We start from the raw sequence: 21,028 nt of genomic DNA on the forward strand, positions 1-21,028 counted from the left end.
GATAAAAGACTGCTGAGTAGACTTCAGGATGTACATGTTTATAGAGGGGCCACAGATATATCAGATCACTTTCTAGTTGTAGCTACACTGAGAGTAAAAGGTAGATGGGATACAAGGAGAATAGAAGCATCAGGGAAGAGAGAGGTGAAGGTTTATAAACTAAAAGAGGAGGCAGTTAGGGTAAGATATAAACAGCTATTGGAGGATAGATGGACAAATGAGAGCATAGGCAATGGGGTCGAAGAGGTGTGGGGTAGGATTAAAAATGTAGTGTTAGAGTGTTCAGCAGAAGTTTGTGGTTACAGGAAAGTGGGTGCAGGAGGGAAGAGGAGCGATTGGTGGAATGATGATGTAAAGAGAGTAGTAAGGGAGAAAAAGTTAGCATATGAGAAGTTTTTACAAAGTAGAAGTGATGCAAGGAGGGAAGAGTATATGGAGAAAAAGAGAGAGGTTAAGAGAGTGGTGAAGCAATGTAAAAAGAGAGCAAATGAGAGAGTGGGTGAGATGTTATCAACAAATTTTGTTGAAAATAAGAAAAAGTTTTGGAGTGAGATTAATAAGTTAAGAAAGCCTAGAGAACAAATGGATTTGTCAGTTAAAAATAGGAGAGGAGAGTTATTAAATGGAGAGTTAGAGGTATTGGGAAGATGGAGGGAATATTTTGAGGAATTGTTAAATGTTGATGAAGATAGGGAAGCTGTGATTTCGTGTATAGGGCAAGGAGGAATAACATCTTGTAGGAGTGAGGAAGAGCCAGTTGTGAGTGTGGGGGAAGTTCGTGAGGCAGTAGGTAAAATGAAAGGGGGTAAGGCAGCCGGGATTGATGGGATAAAGATAGAAATGTTAAAAGCAGGTGGGGATATAGTTTTGGAGTGGTTGGTGCAATTATTTAATAAATGTATGGAAGAGGGTAAGGTACCTAGGGATTGGCAGAGAGCATGCATAGTTCCTTTGTATAAAGGCAAAGGGGATAAAAGAGAGTGCAAAAATTATAGGGGGATAAGTCTGTTGAGTGTACCTGGTAAAGTGTATGGTAGAGTTATAATTGAAAGAATTAAGAGTAAGACGGACAATAGGATAGCAGATGAACAAGGAGGCTTTAGGAAAGGTAGGGGGTGTGTGGACCAGGTGTTTACAGTGAAACATATAAGTGAACAGTATTTAGATAAGGCTAAAGAGGTCTTTGTGGCATTTATGGATTTGGAAAAGGCGTATGACAGAGTGGATAGGGGGGCAATGTGGCAGATGTTGCAAGTGTATGGTGTAGGAGGTAGGTTACTGAAAGCAGTGAAGAGTTTTTACGAGGATAGTGAGGCTCAAGTTAGAGTATGTAGGAAAGAGGGAAATTTTTTCCCAGTAAAAGTAGGCCTTAGACAAGGATGTGTGATGTCACCGTGGTTGTTTAATATATTTATAGATGGGGTTGTAAGAGAAGTAAATGCGAGGGTCTTGGCAAGAGGCGTGGAGTTAAAAGATAAAGAATCACACACAAAGTGGGAGTTGTCACAGCTGCTCTTTGCTGATGACACTGTGCTCTTGGGAGATTCTGAAGAGAAGTTGCAGAGATTGGTGGATGAATTTGGTAGGGTGTGCAAAAGAAGAAAATTAAAGGTGAATACAGGAAAGAGTAAGGTTATGAGGATAACAAAAAGATTAGGTGATGAAAGATTGAATATCAGATTGGAGGGAGAGAGTATGGAGGAGGTGAATGTATTCAGATATTTGGGAGTGGACGTATCAGCGGATGGGTCTATGAAAGATGAGGTGAATCATAGAATTGATGAGGGAAAAAGAGTGAGTGGTGCACTTAGGAGTCTGTGGAGACAAAGAACTTTGTCCTTGGAGGCAAAGAGGGGAATGTATGAGAGTATAGTTTTACCAACACTCTTATATGGGTGTGAAGCGTGGGTGATGAATGTTGCAGCGAGGAGAAGGCTGGAGGCAGTGGAGATGTCATGTCTGAGGGCAATGTGTGGTGTGAATATAATGCAGAGAATTCGTAGTTTGGAAGTTAGGAGGAGGTGCGGGATTACCAAAACTGTTGTCCAGAGGGCTGAGGAAGGGTTGTTGAGGTGGTTCGGACATGTAGAGAGAATGGAGTGAAACAGAATGACTTCAAGAGTGTATCAGTCTGTAGTGGAAGGAAGGCGGGGTAGGGGTCGGCCTAGGAAAGGTTGGAGGGAGGGGGTAAAGGAGGTTTTGTGTGCGAGGGGCTTGGACTTCCAGCAGGCATGCATGAGCGTGTTTGATAGGAGTGAATGGAGACAAATGGTTTTTAATACTTGACGTGCTGTTGGAGTGTGAGCAAAGTAACATTTATGAAGGGATTCAGGGAAACCGGCAGGCCGGACTTGAGTCCTGGAGATGGGAAGTACAGTGCCTGCACTCTGAAGGAGGGGTGTTAATTTTGCAGTTTAAAAACTGTAGTGTAAAGCACCCTTCTGGCAAGACAGTGATGGAGTGAATGATGGTGAAAGTTTTTCTTTTTCGGGCCACCCTGCCTTGGTGGGAATCGGCCAGTGTGATAATAAAAAAAATATATATATATATATATATATATATATATATATATATATATATATATATATATATATATATAATATATAAACATTACTGCACAGGTCTGCATTTAAGACTTCTTTATGAACATACCCAAAATCTCATCCTTCCCAGCATCCTCTTCAGGCTCTATGTTCATTTGCTCATTTGATAAATCAAGACTTCTGCATTTCTTCTTTTTTGATGTACTTTCTTGGTCAAGTGGACGCTTTTTTGGAGTTGCAACACGAGTTGTCTCTGGGGTCTGGGGCAGAGAAACTTCCGATTGCTGCAAAACAAATACTGTGTAAATAATTGGCCATTAACCACTTTAACAGATTATCATTATATTCTTGAGGAAGCACTAGACTACCTGCTGGGATTACAGTGCCTAGGAAGCACCCACGTGTAATGTAAGGAAAGTGTGGCTCCAATTTCTTGAATCAAGAGCAAGGGACCTCCCATGAAAGATTATTAAAACCAAGCTATGCTCTGTGTGGCCTACCTTCAGCATTTAGTTTGTTATAATGTCAGTCCTACTGAATCTTATTCTTGCCAGTTATTATAATGTTAGAAAATTACCCACATTGTGATAGGTTAAAACATTTTATGACGGCTACATTCCACTCTCCAGGAGCATTATCAAGCCTATTAGCCGGACAAAACTCATGGAGAACAAAACGGCAACAATAAAGTGTCTCATTAGTTGTGTATGTATTCACTGCCAAACATTCCAACAGTATCAATATTTATGAAAAGAAAGAAGGTAAACAGTTCTGTGTATCATGAACCTTCACTAGCATGATACCCTCCATCCCACATTTCTTATTTTATACCAAAATGTTGAAAATTCATTATTTTCAGTGTACAGGAGGGCCCCACTTTACAGCACTTCATTTTACAATGTTTTGCCAATGCAGCAGTTTTTAATTATACTCATTTCATTTATTCAGACTTCCTATAATAAATATATTCACCACTCACGATAAACTGAGGACGAAAATATTTTAAGGCAGGTAATGTGTTTCACTTATTCTTTTTAGTAATAATTACAGGAAAAGGGGTTACTAGCCCATTGTTCCCGGAATTTTAGTTGACTTTTACAACATGCATGGCTTACGGAGGAAAGATTCTTATTCCACTTACCCATGGATATAAAGGGAAAAGTAATAAGAAAAAGATCTATTAAGATAAAATAAAAAAAAACTCAGATGAATGTGTATAAATAAACATGTCCATGTATGTGAAGTGTGACCCAAGTGTAAGTAGGAGTAGCAAGACATACCTGTAATCTTGCATATTTATGAGACAGACAAAAGACACCAGCAATCATACCATCATTTAAAACATTACAGGCTTTTGTTTTACATTCACTTGGCAGGACTGTTGTACCTCCCTGGGTGGTTGCTGTGGCGAGTGCAAAAGGAGAGCAGATGATAGAGTGGGAGACACTCAAGAAATTTTAATGAGAATAAGAAAAAATTTTGGGGTGAGTTAAACAAGCTAAGAAAGCCTAGGGAATGAATGGATTTGTCAGTTAAAAACAGTAGGGGAGTTAGTAGATGGAGAGATGGAGGTATTGGGTAGATGACGAGAATATTTTGAGGAACTTTTAAATGTCTATGAAGAAAGGGAGGCAGTAATTTTATGCACTGGCCAGGGAAGTATACCATCATTTAGGAGTAAAGAATAGTAGGACGTGAGTGTGGTGGAGGTGCACGAGGCATTACACAGAATGAAAGGGGGTAAAGCATCTGTAACTGACAGGATCATGACAAATGTTAAAAGCACGGGGGGGATATTGTGTTGGAGTGGTTGGTATTGTTGAAAGAGGGGAAGGTACCTAGGGATTGGCAGAGAGCATGTATAGTCCCTTTATATAAAGGGAGGGGGACAAAAGAGATTGTAGAAATTATAGAGGAATAAGTTTACTAAATATACCAGGAAAAGTATATGGTAGGGTTATTATTGAAAGAATTAGAGGCAAGACAGAATGTAGAATTGCGGATGAGCAAGGAGGTTTTAGAGTGGTTAGGGGATGTGTAGATCAAGTGATTACATTGAATCATATATGTGAACAGTAGATAAAGTTAGGGAAGTTTTGATTGCATTTGTGGATTTAGAAAAGGCATGATAGTGGATAGGGGAGCAAAGTGGAAGATGTTGCAAGTATATGGAATAGGTGGTAAGTTACTAAATGCTGTAAAGTTTTTATGAGGATAGTGAGACTGAGGTTAGGGTGTGTAGAAGAGAGGTCTTAAGTCTTAGACAGGGATGTGTAATGTCACCATGGTTGTTTAATATATTTATAGATGGGGTTGTAAAAGTAAGTGATAGGGTGTTCGGGAGAGGGGTGGAATTAAATTATGGGGAATCAAATGCAAAATGGGAAGTGACAGTTACTTTGCTGATGATACTGTGCTTATGGGGGATTCTAAAGAAAATTTGCAAAGGTTAGTGGACGAATTTGGGTGTGTAAAGGTAGAAAGTTGAAAGTGAACATAGAAAAAGAGTAGGGTGAAGAGGGTAATAAATTATTTAAAGAAAAATTGGATATCAAACTAAGGAGGAGTATGGAAGTGAATGTTTTCAGATATTTGGGAGTTGACGTGTCAGTGGCTGGATTTATGAAAGATGAGGTTAAATCATAGAATTTATGAAGGAAACAAGGTGAGTGGTGCATTGAGGTATATGTGGAGACAAAATGTAGTAGGTAGTAGGTTGGTAGACAGCAACCACCCAGGGAAGTACTACCGTCCTGCCAGATGACTGTGAAACAGAAACCTGTAACTGTTTTGCATGATGGTAGGATTGCTGGTTTCTTTTCCTGTCTTATAACACGCTAGATAACAGGGATATCTTGCTACTCCTACTTACACTTTGGTCACACTTCACAGACACGCACATGCATATATATATATATATACATACATCTAGGTTTTTCTCCTTTTTCTAAATAGCTCTTGTTCTTCTTTATTTCTTCTATTGTCCATGGGGAAGTGGAAAAGAATCTTTCCTCCGTAAGCCATGCGTGTTGTATGAGGCGACTAAAATACCGGGAGCAATGGGCTAGTAACCCCTTCTCCTGTAGATATTTACTAAAAAAGAGAAGAAAAACTTTATAAAACTGGGATGCTTGAATGTGCGTGGATGTAGTGCGGATGACAAGAAACAGATGATTGCTGATGTTATAAATGAAAAGACGTTGGATGTCCTGGCCCTAAGCGAAACAAAGCTGAAGAGGGTAGGGGAGTTTCGGTGGAGGGAAATAAATGGGATTAAATCTGGAGTATCTGAGAGAGTTAGAGCAAAGGAAGGGGAAGCAGTAATGTTGAAGGATCAGTTATGGAAGGAGAAAAGAGAATATGAATGTGTAAATTCAAGAATTATGTGGATTAAAGTAAAGGTTGGATGTGAAAAGTGGGTCATAATAAGCGTGTATGCACCTGGAGAAGAGAGGAATGTAGAGGAGAGAGAGAGATTTTGGGAGATGTTAAGTGAATGTATAGGAGCCTTTGAACCAAGTGAGAGAGTAATTGTGGTAGGGGACCTGAATGCTAAAGTAGGAAAAACTTTTTAGAGAGGGTGTGGTAGGTAATTTCGGGTGCCAGGTGTAAATGATAATGGGAGCCCTTTGATTGAACTTTGTATAGAAAGGGGTTTAGTTATAGGCAATACATATTTTAAGAAAAAGAGGATAAATAAATATACAAGATATGATGTAGGGCGAAATGACAGTAGTTTGTTGGATTATGTATTGGTAGATAAAAGACTGTTGAGTAGACTTCAGAATGTACATGTTTATAGAGGGGCCACAGATATATCAGATCACTCTCTAGTTGTAGCTACACTGAGAGTAAAAGGAAGATGGGATACAAGGAGAATAGAAGCATCAGGGAAGAGAGAGGTGAAGGTTTATAAACTAAAAGAGGAGGCAGTTAGGGTAAGATATAAACAGCTATTGGAGGATAGATGGGCTAATGAGAGCATAGGCAATGGGGTCGAAGAGGTATGGGGTAGGTTTAAAAATGTAGTGTTAGAGTGTTCAGCAGAAGTTTGTGGTTACAGGAAAGTGGGTGTGGGAGGGAAGAGGAGCGATTGGTGGAATGATGATGTAAAGAGAGCAGTAAGGGAGAAAAAGTTAGCATATGAGAAGTTTTTACAAAGTAGAAGTGATGCAAGGAGAGAAGAGTATATGGAGAAAAAAAGAGAGGTTAAGAGAGTGGTGAAGCAATGTAAAAAGAGAGCAAATGAGAGACTGGGTGAGATGCTATCAACAAATTTTGTTGAAAATAAGAAAAAGTTTTGGAGTGAGATTAACAAGTTAAGGAAGCCTAGAGAACAAATGGATTTGTCAGTTAAAAATAGAAGAGGAGAGTTATTAAATGGAGAGTTAGAGGTATTGGGAAGATGGAGGGAATATTTTGAGGAATTGTTAAATGTTGATGAAGATAGGGAAGCTGTCATTTCGTGTATAGGGCAAGGAGGAATAATATCTTGTAGGAGTGAGGAAGAGCCAGTTGTGAGTTTGGGGGAAGTTCGTGAGGCAGTAGGTAAAATGAAAGGGGGTAAGGCAGCCGGGATTGATGGGATAAAGATAGAAATGTTAACCCTTTGAGGGTCGACAGGCCCTCTCCGAAACTCGTTCTCAGGGTCGGCCAAATTTAAAAAAAAAAAAAAATTATTTTCTCTTATGAAAAGACAGAGAATCTTTTCCCGATCATAACGACACCAAAAGTTTGAAATTTGATAGAAAACTTACGGAATTATGCTCTCGCAAAGTTAGCGGTCTCGGCGATGTTTACGGATCGGCGATTTTGCCCACTTTGAGCCCCATTTTCGGCCAATTTCACTGTACTAGTCGACAAAAAACATGAATATTTCGCTAGAACTCCATTTTTTCTATCGAATGGGTGCAAGAAACCACCCATTTATAAATTCAACTATCCAGTACAGTGGTCAGAATTTAGCAATTTTGCCAATTTCACACAAATTTCAAAAGATGCCAATTTCGGAGTAGGGTCCAGAATAAACAAGAAAGACATTCCTGGCACTAAAATGACATTTCCTCTAGTCATTAGTCACGTCTCAAGGCCCCTCTTATATTCTTTTGCTTTCCACTTTGAATTTTTATTCTCACAAAAAATATAAGATTTACTGTTATGCAGACTACTGCATTAGTGTAAAAAATGGTATAAATATTATTGGTGCACTTGTGAAAGAATATTAGACTCACCAGTTGACGTGTATTGCACGCTTGGCACGATTTGTTTACTTTTGAAGTTTGGTAAAAATCGAACATTTCTGCTACTTTGAGCTCAATTTCAAGGCACCTTTCATTGTAAAACCAGTCAAAATCATCTCAATTTCAGTAATATGTCTTCCATTCTATAAAATGAGACCAAGAAAACTAGAATACAACAATAAATACCATACGAAAATACACTGCAAAGTCGCTGATTTATTAAAAAAAAATGGAAAAAGTTTTTTTTTTCTCATTATGCACTGTGTGCTGCAGGATTTTTTTTAGACTGTGCACACTGACCACATAGACCCATTCTTTCATATGAAGGCCTACCAGCTTTCTCCCACTAGATTTGAGGTCGCTAGAATTTATGAGTACTAGTACGTCAAAAACCCCTACGCGTAAGACGTACTAGTACGACGAAAACCCTCAAAGGGTTAAAAGCAGGTGGGGATATAGTTTTGGAGTGGTTGGTGCAATTATTTAATAAATGTATAGAAGAGGGTAAGGTACCTAGGGATAAGGGGATAAGTCTGTTGAGTATACCTGGTAAAATGTATGGTAGAGTTATTATTGAAAGAATTAAGAATAAGACGGAGAATAGGACAGCAGATGAACAAGGAGGCTTTAGGAAAGGTAGGGGGTGTGTGAACCAGGTGTTTACAGTGAAACATATAAGTGAACAGTATTTAGATAAGGCTAAAGAGGTCTTTGTGGCATTTATGGATTTGGAAAAGGCGTATGACAGGGTGGATAGGGGGGCAATGTGGCAGATGTTGCAGGTGTATGGTGTAGGAGGTAGGTTACTGAAAGCAGTGAAGAGTTTTTACAAGGATAGTGAGGCTCAAGTTAGAGTATGTAGGAAAGAGGGAAATTATTTCCCAGTAAAAGTAGGCCTTAGAAGAGGATGTGTGATGTCACCGTGGTTGTTTAATATATTTTTAGATGGGGTTGTAAGAGAAGTAAATGCGAGGGTCTTGGCAAAAGGTGTGGAGTTAAAAGATAAAGAATCACACAAAGTGGGAGTTGGCACAGTTGCTCTTTGCTGATGACACTGTGCTCTTGGGAGATTCTGAAGAGAAGTTGCAGAGATTGGTGGATCAATTTGGTAGGGTGTGCAAAAGAAGAAAATTAAAAGTGAATACAGGAAAGAGTAAGGTTATGAGGATAACAAAAAGATTAGGTGACGAAAGATTGGATATCAGATTGGAGGGAGAGAGTATGGAGAAGGTGAATGTATTCAGATATTTGGGAGTGGACGTGTCAGCGGATGGGTCTATGAAACATGAGGTGAATCATAGAATTGATGAGGGGAAAAGAGTGAGTGGTGCAATTAGGAGTCTGTGGAGACAAAGAACTTTGTCCTTGGAGGCAAAGAGGGGAATGTATGAGAGTATAGTTTTACCAACGCTCTTATATGGGTGAGAAGCATGTGTGATGAATGTTGCAGCGAGGAGAAGGCTGGAGGCAGTGGAGATATCATGTCTGAGGGCAAGGTGTGGTGTGAACATAATGCAGAGAATTCATAGTTTGGAAGTTAGGAGGAGGTGCAGGATTACCAAAAATGTTGTCCAGAGGGCTGAGGAAGTGTTGTTGAGGTGGTTCGGACATGTAGAAAGAATGGAGCAAAACAGAGTGACTTCAAGAGTGTATCAGTCTGTAGTGGAAGGAAGGCAGGGTAGGGGTTGGCCTAGGAAAGGTTGGAGGGAGGGGGTAAAGGAGGTTTTGTGTGCGAGAGGCTTGGACTTCCAGCAGGCATGCGTGAACGTGTTTGATAGGAGTGAATGGAGACAAATCGTTTCTAATACTTGACGTACTGTTGGAGTGTGAGCAAAGTAACATTTATGAAGGGGTTCAGGGAAACCGGCAGGTTGAACTTGAATCCTGGAGATGGGAAGCACAGTGCATGCACTATGAAGGAGGGGTGTTAATGTTGCAGTTTAAAAACAGTGATGGAGTGAATGATGATGAAAGTTTTTCTTTTCCGGGCCACCCTGCCTTGGTGGGAATCGGCCAGTGTGATAATAAAAAATAAAATAAAGTGTTATGGAGGCAAAGAAGGGAATGTATGAAAGTATAGTGGTACCAACACTCTTATATGGTGAAATTAAGACATGTGCAACATCTGGGTATCTTTGTTGAAGACATTTTGCCATCCAGTGGCTTTATCAATACAAATTCCAGGACATAACTAGAAGACAATAGGACTATATACAGATGAGATAATCAGTCCCTCAACCTTGGCGTAGGTGTGAAGAGCACCGTAGTCGTGGAGATTCTGAAGCAGAAGCAAGGAGCCTGGCGCTCACATACTAACGTCAAGGTTAAGGGACTGATTACCTCATCTTCTGTATATAGTTCTATTGTCTTCTAGTTAAGTCCTGGAATTTGTGTTGATAAAGCTACTGGATGGCGAAAAGTCTACAATGAAGATACCCAGATGTTGCACATGTCTTAATTTCATCTTGTCAGAATTGTATACCATTCTTGTACAACTCTTATATGGGTGTGAAGCTTTGGTTGTAAATGCTGCAGTCAGGAGGCAGTTGGAGGCAGTGGAGATGTCCTCTCTAAGGGCAATGTGTGGTGTAAATATGCAGAAAATTTGGAGTGTGGAAATTAGAAGAAGGTGTGGAGTTAATAAAAGTATTAGTCAGAGGGCTGAAGAGGGGTTGAGGTGGTTTGGTCATTTAGAGAGAATGGATGAAAGTAGAATAACTTGGAGAGCGTATAAATCTGTAGGGGAAGGAATGTGGGGTAGGGGTTGTCCTCGGAAAGGTTGGAGGGAGGGGGTAAAGGAGGTTTTGTGGGTGAGGGGCTTGGACTTCCAGCAAGCGTGCTTGAGCTTGTTAGATAGGAGTGAATGGAGACGAATGGTATTTGGGACCTGACAAGCTGTTGGAGTGTGAGCAGGGTAATATTTAGTGAAGGGATTCGGGTAAACCGGTTATTTTATATAGCCAGACTAGCCCTGGAAATGGGAAGTACAATGTCTGCAATTTACAGGAGGGGTTTGGGATATGGCAGATTGGAGGGATAAGTTGTGAATCTTTGTATGTATATACTTTAAACTGTTGTATTCTGAGCACCTCTGCAAAAACAGTGATTATGTGTGAGCGTGAGGCAAAAGTGTTAAATAATGAAAGTATTTTCTTTTTGGTGATTTTCTTTTGGGACACCCTGCCTTGGTGGGAGACGGCCGACTTGTTTAAAAAAACAGTAATGTGGCTCGTATGTTGGTTTGCGTGCAGCCAGCAGCAACAGCCTGGTTGATCAGGCTCTGATCCACCAGGAGGCCTGGTCTCAGACCGGGCCGCGGGGGCGTTGACCCCCGGAACTCTCTCCAGGTAAACTCCAGGTATACTGTATATGCATTTTTTAGGCCTAACTACTGCTCAGTGTAAACATGTTCTCAGGCTTTTACATGCATTTAAGAGAAAAAAAAAAGGTGTTTCACTTTACAGCAGTAGCCTGGAATCTAAACCTACTGTATAAGCAAGGCCCTTCTGTAATGGGCTACACAAATGTTATAGCCGAGACCTTTTTCTTAATCCATAATTGAGTATTATAAACTGGCAGTACTCACCATCTTTTCTTTACATTCTTCAGGTTTTATAAATCCAGCATTTTCTTCTTGTACCTCATTTTCTAACCTGTGTTTCTTCTTTTTCTTCGTCTTTTCTTTCACCGCTGTTTCCATTATCTGGTTCTCTGCTTCAACATCCTCTTGGTTGTCCATGCTTAAGTTAGTCGTCTCCCAGTTTTCTTCATGCTTCCTTTTCTTCTTTTTCTTCTTTTTTGGCAATACTGAAAATAAAATTTGCATGAAAGTGTAGAAATTGTGCATTGCTTCTTAAAAGTAAATTCTCAAAATTGCTACACAACAGAATCTCTATTAAGAGATTATAAAAAGAACTATTTGGATAATACATTTTAATCCCTAAAAAGGCTATGCAACATGGGGTAATGATACTGATGCTTTGTTAAATAATTTGCTATAATTTATTTTCAACAGCATTGTGAAATTAAGAGTTATTCAGAAAAACTTAATTTTTAACTGCTTTGAGGGTGGGTTCCAGTGTTCTATGCCATTGAAGTCCAGGCTGGTCCCGTAGTTCTACGCCACGAGTTTAGCTCACTCAGATAAGCTGCGAGTAGTAAATTTGGGCCTAGGTATGAGAGAATGGGTCTATGTAACAAGTGTGCACAATATAAAAAAATTCCTGCAGCAAGCAGTGCACTATGGGCAAAAAAATTTTTTGGTTTAAAGCAGTGATTTTGCAATATATTTTCATGTGGTTTTTATGGTTGTATTATCAGTTTCTTGGTCTCATTTGATAGAATGGAAGAAATCACAGAAACATGATTCTGATCAGTTTCAAGACTAAAAGAGGCTTGAAATTGAGGTAAAAATAGCAGAATGTTCTATTTTTGCTGATGTTCCAGAGTACACAAATGACATCATTTGTCCACTGTGTCCATCTGTCCAGTCTAATATGCTTTTAGGATTGCACTGACATTACTTATACAGTTATTACAATAATGCACTAATCTAACAGTAAATTTTCTATTTTGTGTGAATAAAAATTCTAAATGGAATTCACATGTACTATCAGAGAGGCCTCTGGGGACCTAACTAATGAAGAGGAAATGTTATTTTAGTGCTAGGAATGTTTGCAATGTTTATTCTGGACCCCTTTTTAAAATTGGTATCTCTTGAAATTTTTGTGAAATTTGCCAAGTGACTATTGCATAGTTTAAATAGTTGAATGGGTGGTTTCTTTTACAGTTGATAGAATGGAAGGCATTCTAGCAAAACAGTTAAGAATCTGATAGACTGGAATAGTGTAATTGGCCCAAAAAATGGACTCGAGTGAGCAAAACTGCCACTGTGCAAGTGTCGCCGAAACAGCAAAATTTGCAAAAGGCATAATTTTGTCAGTTTTCCATCAAAATTGGCACTGTTTTATTATCTTCAGAAAACAATTCACCATTTCACAAGAAAGTATTTTTTCTTAAATTTTTCCAACCATGAGAGCAAGTTTGACCATAGAGCTCCTGATCCCTGAAAGGGTTAAAAAAGAATCATTTTGCACCAACTTCTCTTATGCACGACCACCATATTAAGGGTCACACAGCACCTTGGTGATGGCAGACATTAAATTCCAAGAAAGGGAGGGTATTTTAATTTCTTGAATCAAGAGTGTTTCACTGGTATCAAGACACTACCTCTTTAAGTGATCTGCACTTACAAAGTGGGCATTTAGGAACTAATTAAAAATTTTACAGCAGACTAATTGGCAATGCAAACAATCTATAAACCAGTATGATGGTTTTTTTATCAAACCTTTATATTTAACAGTACCGTATCAAAACAAGAATGGAGGAACACTGCAGAAGGCCTACTGGCCCATGCAAGGCAGGTCCTTATCAAAACGTCCTCTACCCAAAGCTACCCAAGAATTAACTCTCGTACCCAATGACACCAGTTAAACCCAGCCCCTCTCACTCATATATTTGTCCAATCTTTTTAACCCTTAAACGGTTTAAATGTATATTCATTTTTTCAACATCTGAAAGCATATAAAAAAATGTAGATTTTTTTTGTTTTACATTTGAAAATGTGTAAAAAGTTTTAATCTACATTTTTGTTATATTTGGAAGTATGTAAAAAAAAGTAGATCTACTTTTGTAGCACTACGAATTTGAACTTTGATCTGTTTCGAGCGTTTAAGGGTTAAAGCTACCCAAGGGCTTAGCTTGTATCACCCTACTGGGAAGATTGCTCCACACATCCATGACTGTTAGAGAACCAGTACTTACGTATGTCCTTTCTAAATCTAAATTTATCCAACTTTAGGCTAACATTACTTTGATTTATCTCAAGAAGTATTAGTAACAGAAGTCCAAAAGTTATTTTACAGCTCTATACTTCACTAGTGAGGCCTCATGATACAGGACTTCAAAATTCACAAAATATTTTTTGCTGCTTCTAAATAAAATCTACTTACACTCCTCAGGTTCTTCAGGTTGTAGGTTTTCATAGGTTGTGTATTCTGATTCTTCAACTTCCTTCACCTTTTTCTTTTTCTTCTTTTCTGAAATAAATGTATGAAATCTTCATTGCAGCCGATTATAACGTTGAACAACTAACATACAGGTGCTCCTCGACTCGCGTTGGTTTGATTTACAATACTTTGGCTTTATGATGGTTCAAAAGCAATTAATTACTTTGGAGATGAAGCACAAGATAGTTACCCAGCACAAAGTTTGTAACTTATTCATTTATTTACTTTCAATAAAGTATTTATAGTTACAGTAATTATTTATTTACTTATTCATTGACAGTTGTTTAGCATATACTCATATTAGACTCACGATATTTTTTATTTATTTTTTTTTTTAACATATTGGCCGTCTACCACCAAGGTATTGAGGCCCAAAAAAATAAAAGCTTTCATCACTCCATCACTGTCTTGCCAGAGGTGTGCTTACACTACAGTTATAAAACTGCAACATTAACATCCCTCCTGAGTGCAAACACTCTACTGTACTTCCAATCTCCAGGACTGGAGTCCAGGCTGCTAGTTTCCCTGAATCCCTTCATAAATGTTACATTGCTCACATTTAACACCATGAGGGTTAAGGGTGAAATCTGTCAAACATCTGCCAGTATATTTGTCTGCTTGAATATCTTAATATGCCTTCAAAATAATTTTGAGCAGACAGCTCTTCTGCATATTCCTTCAGATTCCAGTTTGGAGTAATACTGCCAATTCATTATTGCAAATCATTCAGCAGTAAGAAAATGATTCCAAGAATAACTGAACTGCTTAACTGCAATACCAAAATATTACTGTAGGCCAACCTGGAGAAGTTTTGAAACAATATCAGAAAACAGGAGAGAAATGGAATAAAATATTGACTATATGGCAAGATAAATGTATTAATGGAATTCTTTATTGACAATACAATAAAGGATTACAGTGGTACCCCAAGTTTCATACTGCTTCCAACTCTAACAATTATGTAAGTGTATTATTGTAAGTGCTTTTGCAAGTGTTTTTGGGGGTCTGAAACGGACTAATATAATTTACATTCCTTATGGGAACAAATTCGTTTCGTAATGGCACTTTAAAACTGTTCTGGAATGAATTATGTACGAAACTCGGGGTACCACTATTATATTATATTATATTAAGAGTGCATGGTATTCCTCTGATGGATAAACTTACCCTTCAAAATGTCTAACATGGGAGTTACTGAGGCCTCACTGTCCACTTGAGAAAGAAACTTGACCATTATTCTGGCTTCAACACAATTTCAGTTCTGTAAAGTTAATAAACATTATCTTAAGTACTTTAACAGGTTATCCTAGGGTAGTTAATAAACATTATCTTAAGTACTTTAACAGGTTATCCTAGGGTAGTTAATAAACATTATCTTAAGTACTTTAACAGGTTATCCTAGGGTAGTTAATAAACATTATCTTAAGTACTTTAACAGGTTATCCTAGGGTAGTTAATAAACATTATCTTAAGTACTTTAACAGGTTATCCTAGGGTAGTTAATAAACATTATCTTAAGTACTTTAACAGGTTATCCTAGGGTAGTTAATAAACATTATCTTAAGTACTTTAACAGGTTATCCTAGGGTAGTTAATAAACATTATCTTAAGTACTTTAACAGGTTATCCTAGGGTAGTTAATAAACATTATCTTAAGTACTTTAACAGGTTATCCTAGGGTAGTTAATAAACATTATCTTAAGTACTTTAACAGGTTATCCTAGGGTAGTTAATAAACATTATCTTAAGTACTTTAACAGGTTATCCTAGGGTAGTTAATAAACATTATCTTAAGTACTTTAACAGGTTATCCTAGGGTAGTTAATAAACATTATCTTAAGTACTTTAACAGGTTATCCTAGGGTAGTTAATAAACATTATCTTAAGTACTTTAACAGGTTATCCTAGGGTAGTTAATAAACATTATCTTAAGTACTTTAACAGGTTATCCTAGGGTAGTTAATAAACATTATCTTAAGTACTTCAACAGGTTATCCTAGGGTAGTTAATAAACATTATCTTAAGTACTTTAACAGGTTATCCTAGGGTAGTTAATAAACATTATCTTAAGTACTTCAACAGGTTATCCTAGGGTAGTTAATAAACATTATCTTAAGTACTTTAACAGGTTATCCTAGGGTAGTTAATAAACATTATCTTAAGTACTTTAACAGGTTATCCTAGGGTAGTTAATAAACATTATCTTAAGTACTTTAACAGGTTATCCTAGGGTAGTTAATAAACATTATCTTAAGTACTTTAACAGGTTATCCTAGGGTAGTTAATAAACATTATCTTAAGTACTTTAACAGGTTATCCTAGGGTAGTTAATAAACATTATCTTAAGTACTTTAACAGGTTATCCTAGGGTAGTTAATAAACATTATCTTAAGTACTTTAACAGGTTATCCTAGGGTAGTTAATAAACATTATCTTAAGTACTTTAACAGGTTATCCTAGGGTAGTTAATAAACATTATCTTAAGTACTTCAACAGGTTATCCTAGGGTAGTTAATAAACATTATCTTAAGTACTTTAACAGGTTATCCTAGGGTAGTTAATAAACATTATCTTAAGTACTTCAACAGGTTATCCTAGGGTAGTTAATAAACATTATCTTAAGTACTTTAACAGGTTATCCTAGGGTAATTTCTACAAAATGTACTAGAAAAACTACTGTTAAAAGTTAAATTATTTAAGACTGAAGAAGGTAGTGAGACCTGACAGAAAATACTTTCACTGACTCCTTCACTGGTACCCAGAAGGACATAGATATACAGTGGACCCCCGCATAGCGAACTTAATCCGTGCAAGAGGGCTGGTCGTTATGCGAAATGTTCGCTATGCGAATTAATTTTCCCCATAAGAAATAATGGAAATAAAATTAATCCGTGCAAGACACCCAAAAGTATGAAAAAAAATTTTTTTTACCACAAAAAAATGTTAATTTTAGTACACACAAACTGAAAAAGGCATGCACAATTACATGACACTTACTTTTATTGAAGATCTGGTGATGATTGATGGGATGGGAGGAGGGGAGAGAGAGTGTTAGTGTTTAGAAGGGGAATCCCCTTCCATTAGGACTTGAGGTAGCAAGTCCTTTTCCGGGGTTACTTCCCTTCTTCTTTTAATGCCACTAGGACCAGCTTGAGAGTCACTGGACCTCTGTCGCACAACAAATCTGTCCATAGAGCTCTGTACCTCCCGTTCCTTTACGATTTGTCTAAAATGGGCCACAACATTGTCATTGAAATAGTCACCAGCACGGCTTGCAACAGCTGTGTCAGGGTGATTTTCATCCATAAAGGTTTGCAGTTCAACCCACTGTGCACACATTTCCTTAATTTTTGAAGTAGGCACAATGGATTCCACAACTGGCATAGGCTTCTCAGGGTTAGCCCCAAACCCTTCAAAATCTTTCTTAATTTCCATACTAATTCTCACCCTTTTTACCACAGGGTTGGCACTAGAAGCTTTCTTGGGGCCCATGGTCACTTATTTTCCAGAAACAGCACCGAAAACACTGTAATAATACGAAATATTCCGAGTGTATGCTTGAATGTTACCGCGGAGGCTGGCTGGTAAACAATGGGACGGGCGGCACATGTGAGGCTGGCTGAGGCCGCACATTGGACGCGTCTCGGACGAAGGTCGCTGAGCGGGTTTTTGTCCACTATGCGGGGCAAAATTTTAGCGAACAAAGCGTTCGCTATGCGGATTGTTCGCTATGCAAGGCGTTCGCTATGCGGGGGTCCACTGTAGTTGAAACAACTGCAAACTGCAACATAAACCTTCACACAATGCACTTCTCACCTAAATAAAACAGTATTTCTATGCAGTTAATACAAGTATAATACAAGTATAATAAGTCTTGCAAACAATGGCAAGTCTAAAATGCTTTACATTGCCATTAAGTGTATGAGAGCGTGAGTGTATGAGAGTGTATGAGAGTGTATGTGTGTGTATGAGAGTGTATGAGAGTGTATGAGAGTGTATGAGAGTGTATGAGTGTGTATGAGTGTGTATGAGAGTGTATGAGAGTGTATAAGAGTGTATGAGAGTGTATGAGTGTATGAGTGTATGAGAGTATGAGAGTGTATGAGAGTATGAGAGAGTATGAGTGTATGAGAGTGTATGAGTGTATGAGTGTATGAGAGTATGAGAGAGTATGAGAGTGAATGAGAGTGAATGAGAGTGTATGAGAGTGTATGAGTGTGTATGAGAGTGTATGAGAGTGTATGAGAGTGTATGAGTGTATGAGTGTATGAGAGTATGAGAGTGTATGAGAGTGTATGAGAGTGTATGAGAGTGTATGAGAGTGTATGAGAGTGTATGAGAGTGTATGAGAGTGTATGCGAGTGTATGAGAGTGTATGAGAGTGTATGAGAGTGTATGAGTGTGAGTGTATGAGAGTGTATGAGTGTATGAGAGTGTAAGTGGCCTGGTGGCTAACCCTCCCGGGTTAAAAATCCCAACTAAATGTTAGGTCCATTTGTTTCACCTACAACAAGAACCTTCCTTCACAAACAACTACAATGGGACATTATTCCACTCTGGCTGTTTTTGCCAGGGATTTAGCTTAGCTAAGCTACATACATGTGATAATTTATGTATATTTGTACCAGAATAACAAACTTACATCGCCAGGGAGTCTAAAAGTGAAGTTTGATCCGAGGAAGCTGAGGAAGGTAAATTATTCTTACAGTTATTACATAAAGTTTAGATGTGAAGTTTGATCCGAGGAAGCTGAGGAAGGTAAATTATTCTTACAGTTATTACATAAAGTTTAGATGTGAAGTTTGATCCGAGGAAGCTGAGGAAGGTAAATTATTCTTACAGTTATTACATAAAGTTTAGTAAGTAAGTAAGTAAGTAAGTAAGTAAGTAAGTAAATTATTCTTACAGTTATTACATAAAGTTTAGTAAGTAAGTAAGTAAGTAAGTAAATTTATTCAGGTATACACAATACAGTTACATAGAATTATCATACATAGCAGCATATGTGTAGAGAACCCAGGATAACCCAAAAAAGTCAGACAGAGTGACTTATTTCCATTGGGGTCCTTTTACCTTATTATTATAATATAAAGGTTATAATATTTTCTTATTATTCTATAATGAAGATAACATCTTATTATCATACTAAAAAGACTATCTACTACACGAGGGTCATTAAGACTATCTACAATACGAGGGTCATTAAGACTATCTACAATACGAGGGTCATTAAGACTATCTACTACCCGAGGGTCATTAAGACTATCTACAATACGAGGGTCATTACTAGGGATAAGGTAAAATTTACACGTATTTTAGCTAAAAAATAGAAAATCATTCCCCTCCCTTTCTGTTGCTTCATTCATCAGACACTTTTTGGCAGTCTTCTTGAACTGGTTCAAGCTGTGACTGGCCTTGACATTTGTGGGTAGTCTGTTCCATTCCTTTATTGCTGTACAATAAAAGGTGTTTGAAGCCTGGCCACTGACAGTGGGTACTACAAAGTTGTGCTCTCTCCCCCTAGTACTATGATTGCTTTGGTTCCCAACCTTGACAAAATTGACAGCAAGATATTCTGGACACTGTTCGTGAGCAATTTTATAGACATGATTTAGCTTCAGTTGTTTTACTCTGTCTTCAACATTCAGCATATCCAACTGCTGTAATTCATCCTGGCCTACATGTTCTCTTGGTCCCAGCCCCAGGATCAATCTTACGATTTTGTTCTGGGTGATTTGCAGTCTTTCAGTTTTTTTGTCAAGGCAGAGTACCAAGAAGAGCAAGCGTAATCCATATGGCATTGTATAAGGGCTAGACATAGGGTCCTGCGAGCCTCAGTAGGTAGACACTGTGCTTGTCTATACAGGAACTTCAGTCTGGCATTCGCTTTCTTTACTACACTGTTCCCTATCAATTCTCCTGACATGCATGGGTCAAAGGGGATTCCCAGATATTTAACTGATGAAACCAAAGTGATGGACTCCCCATTACACTGAACATTAAAATTATTTACCCTTCTCAGTTTATGTTTCGTACCAAAGAGAATGGCTTCAGTTTTCCCGAGGTGTAATGATAGTTTGTTGTCTACTAACCATTTGCTGCAGGACTCCAGTTCCAGTGTTAAAACATTAGCAATATCTTGTGGGTCTTTACCTGTATGCAGATGACAGAGCACTGTCATCTGCATACAGTAGGAGTTTGCACTTGACACTGATAGGCATATCATTGACATAAGAATAGTAAGGGACCCAGAATACTACCTTGGGGAACTCCACATGTTATCGGCAGGGGTTCTGATTCTGTTTTGTTGATTTTGACTATTTGTCTCCTGTTACTAAGGTAGGACTTAAACCAGTCTACAGAACCTATACCGATAGCTTGAAGTTTCTTACATAATATATTGTGGTTGACAGTATCGAAGGCCTTTTGCAGGTCTAAGGTTACCATACCTATGAGGTTCCCTTTTGACATTTCAGTTCTCAGGTAATCCATCAGATTAATAAGGGAGGTATCGGTTGAGTAGGATCTTCTAAAGCCAGATTGATAGCTATGGAGAATGTTGTTGTCATTAAGGTACTTAACTACTTGAGAATACACCGCCCTCTCTAGAATTTTAGATATTATACTGAGTATACTAACAGGCCTATAGTTGCTTACATCAGACCTATTATTTTTCTTGATAGGAGTAACTCTGGCCTCCTTGAACCCCTCCGGTACGGTATTAGTGGTGACTGATAGATTTATTATGTGAGCAATAGGGATTGACAGTTCAAAAGCACCATCTTTTAGGAACTTAGACGGGATGTTATCAGGGCCTGTGCTCTTAGTTGGGTTTAACCTGCTTAGTTCTTTTTGAATAAAGTCATGAGATACTCTTACTAGTTGACAACTGTTTGGGGTTACCCCTTTATTGGTATAGTATGTTTGAAACTTATCAGAGTCTGTGTTAAAGGTATTTGATGCAGCTGGTAGTTTACTTACTAGTGTTGATGCAACAGATGTGTAGTATGAATTAAAGCAATTTGCCACCTTAGATGTTTCGTGGCATACCTCATTATCGATAGTGAGTACTATGTTAGACCTATCTACTGGCTTATGGCTATATCCCAACTGTTTTAGTTGTTGCCAGAGCTTTCTGGGGTTATGCTTATATTCTTCAATTTTTGAGCAGTAGTGC

The 21,028-nt window shown here is 38.2% G+C and overlaps 1 protein-coding gene across 16 annotated transcripts in view; it reads right to left on the reverse strand.

Annotated features, from left to right (window-relative positions):
• LOC128702516 (nucleolar transcription factor 1-A) overlaps positions 1–21,028 on the reverse strand; it is a 664,841-nt gene that overhangs the window by 30,923 nt on the left and 612,890 nt on the right. For 14 of the 16 annotated variants that reach the window (XM_070105242.1, XM_070105238.1, XM_070105244.1 and 11 more), the window contains 4 exons: positions 15,019–15,112; positions 13,795–13,881; positions 11,370–11,590; positions 2,653–2,827 (listed from right to left, as the gene is read on the reverse strand). In XM_070105242.1, coding sequence (XP_069961343.1) covers positions 2,653–2,827; positions 11,370–11,590; positions 13,795–13,881; positions 15,019–15,085 — 550 coding nt within the window. In that variant the 5' untranslated portion in view covers positions 15,086–15,112. Of the gene's footprint in view, positions 1–2,652; positions 2,828–11,369; positions 11,591–13,794; positions 13,882–15,018; positions 15,113–16,571; positions 16,617–21,028 lie in introns of those variants that run through there. The other 2 variants (XM_070105245.1, XM_070105249.1) reach the window with 2 other exon arrangements.

The sequence above is a fragment of the Cherax quadricarinatus genome, chromosome 98 (assembly GCF_038502225.1).
Source record: "Cherax quadricarinatus isolate ZL_2023a chromosome 98, ASM3850222v1, whole genome shotgun sequence".
NCBI lineage: Eukaryota > Metazoa > Arthropoda > Malacostraca > Decapoda > Parastacidae > Cherax > Cherax quadricarinatus.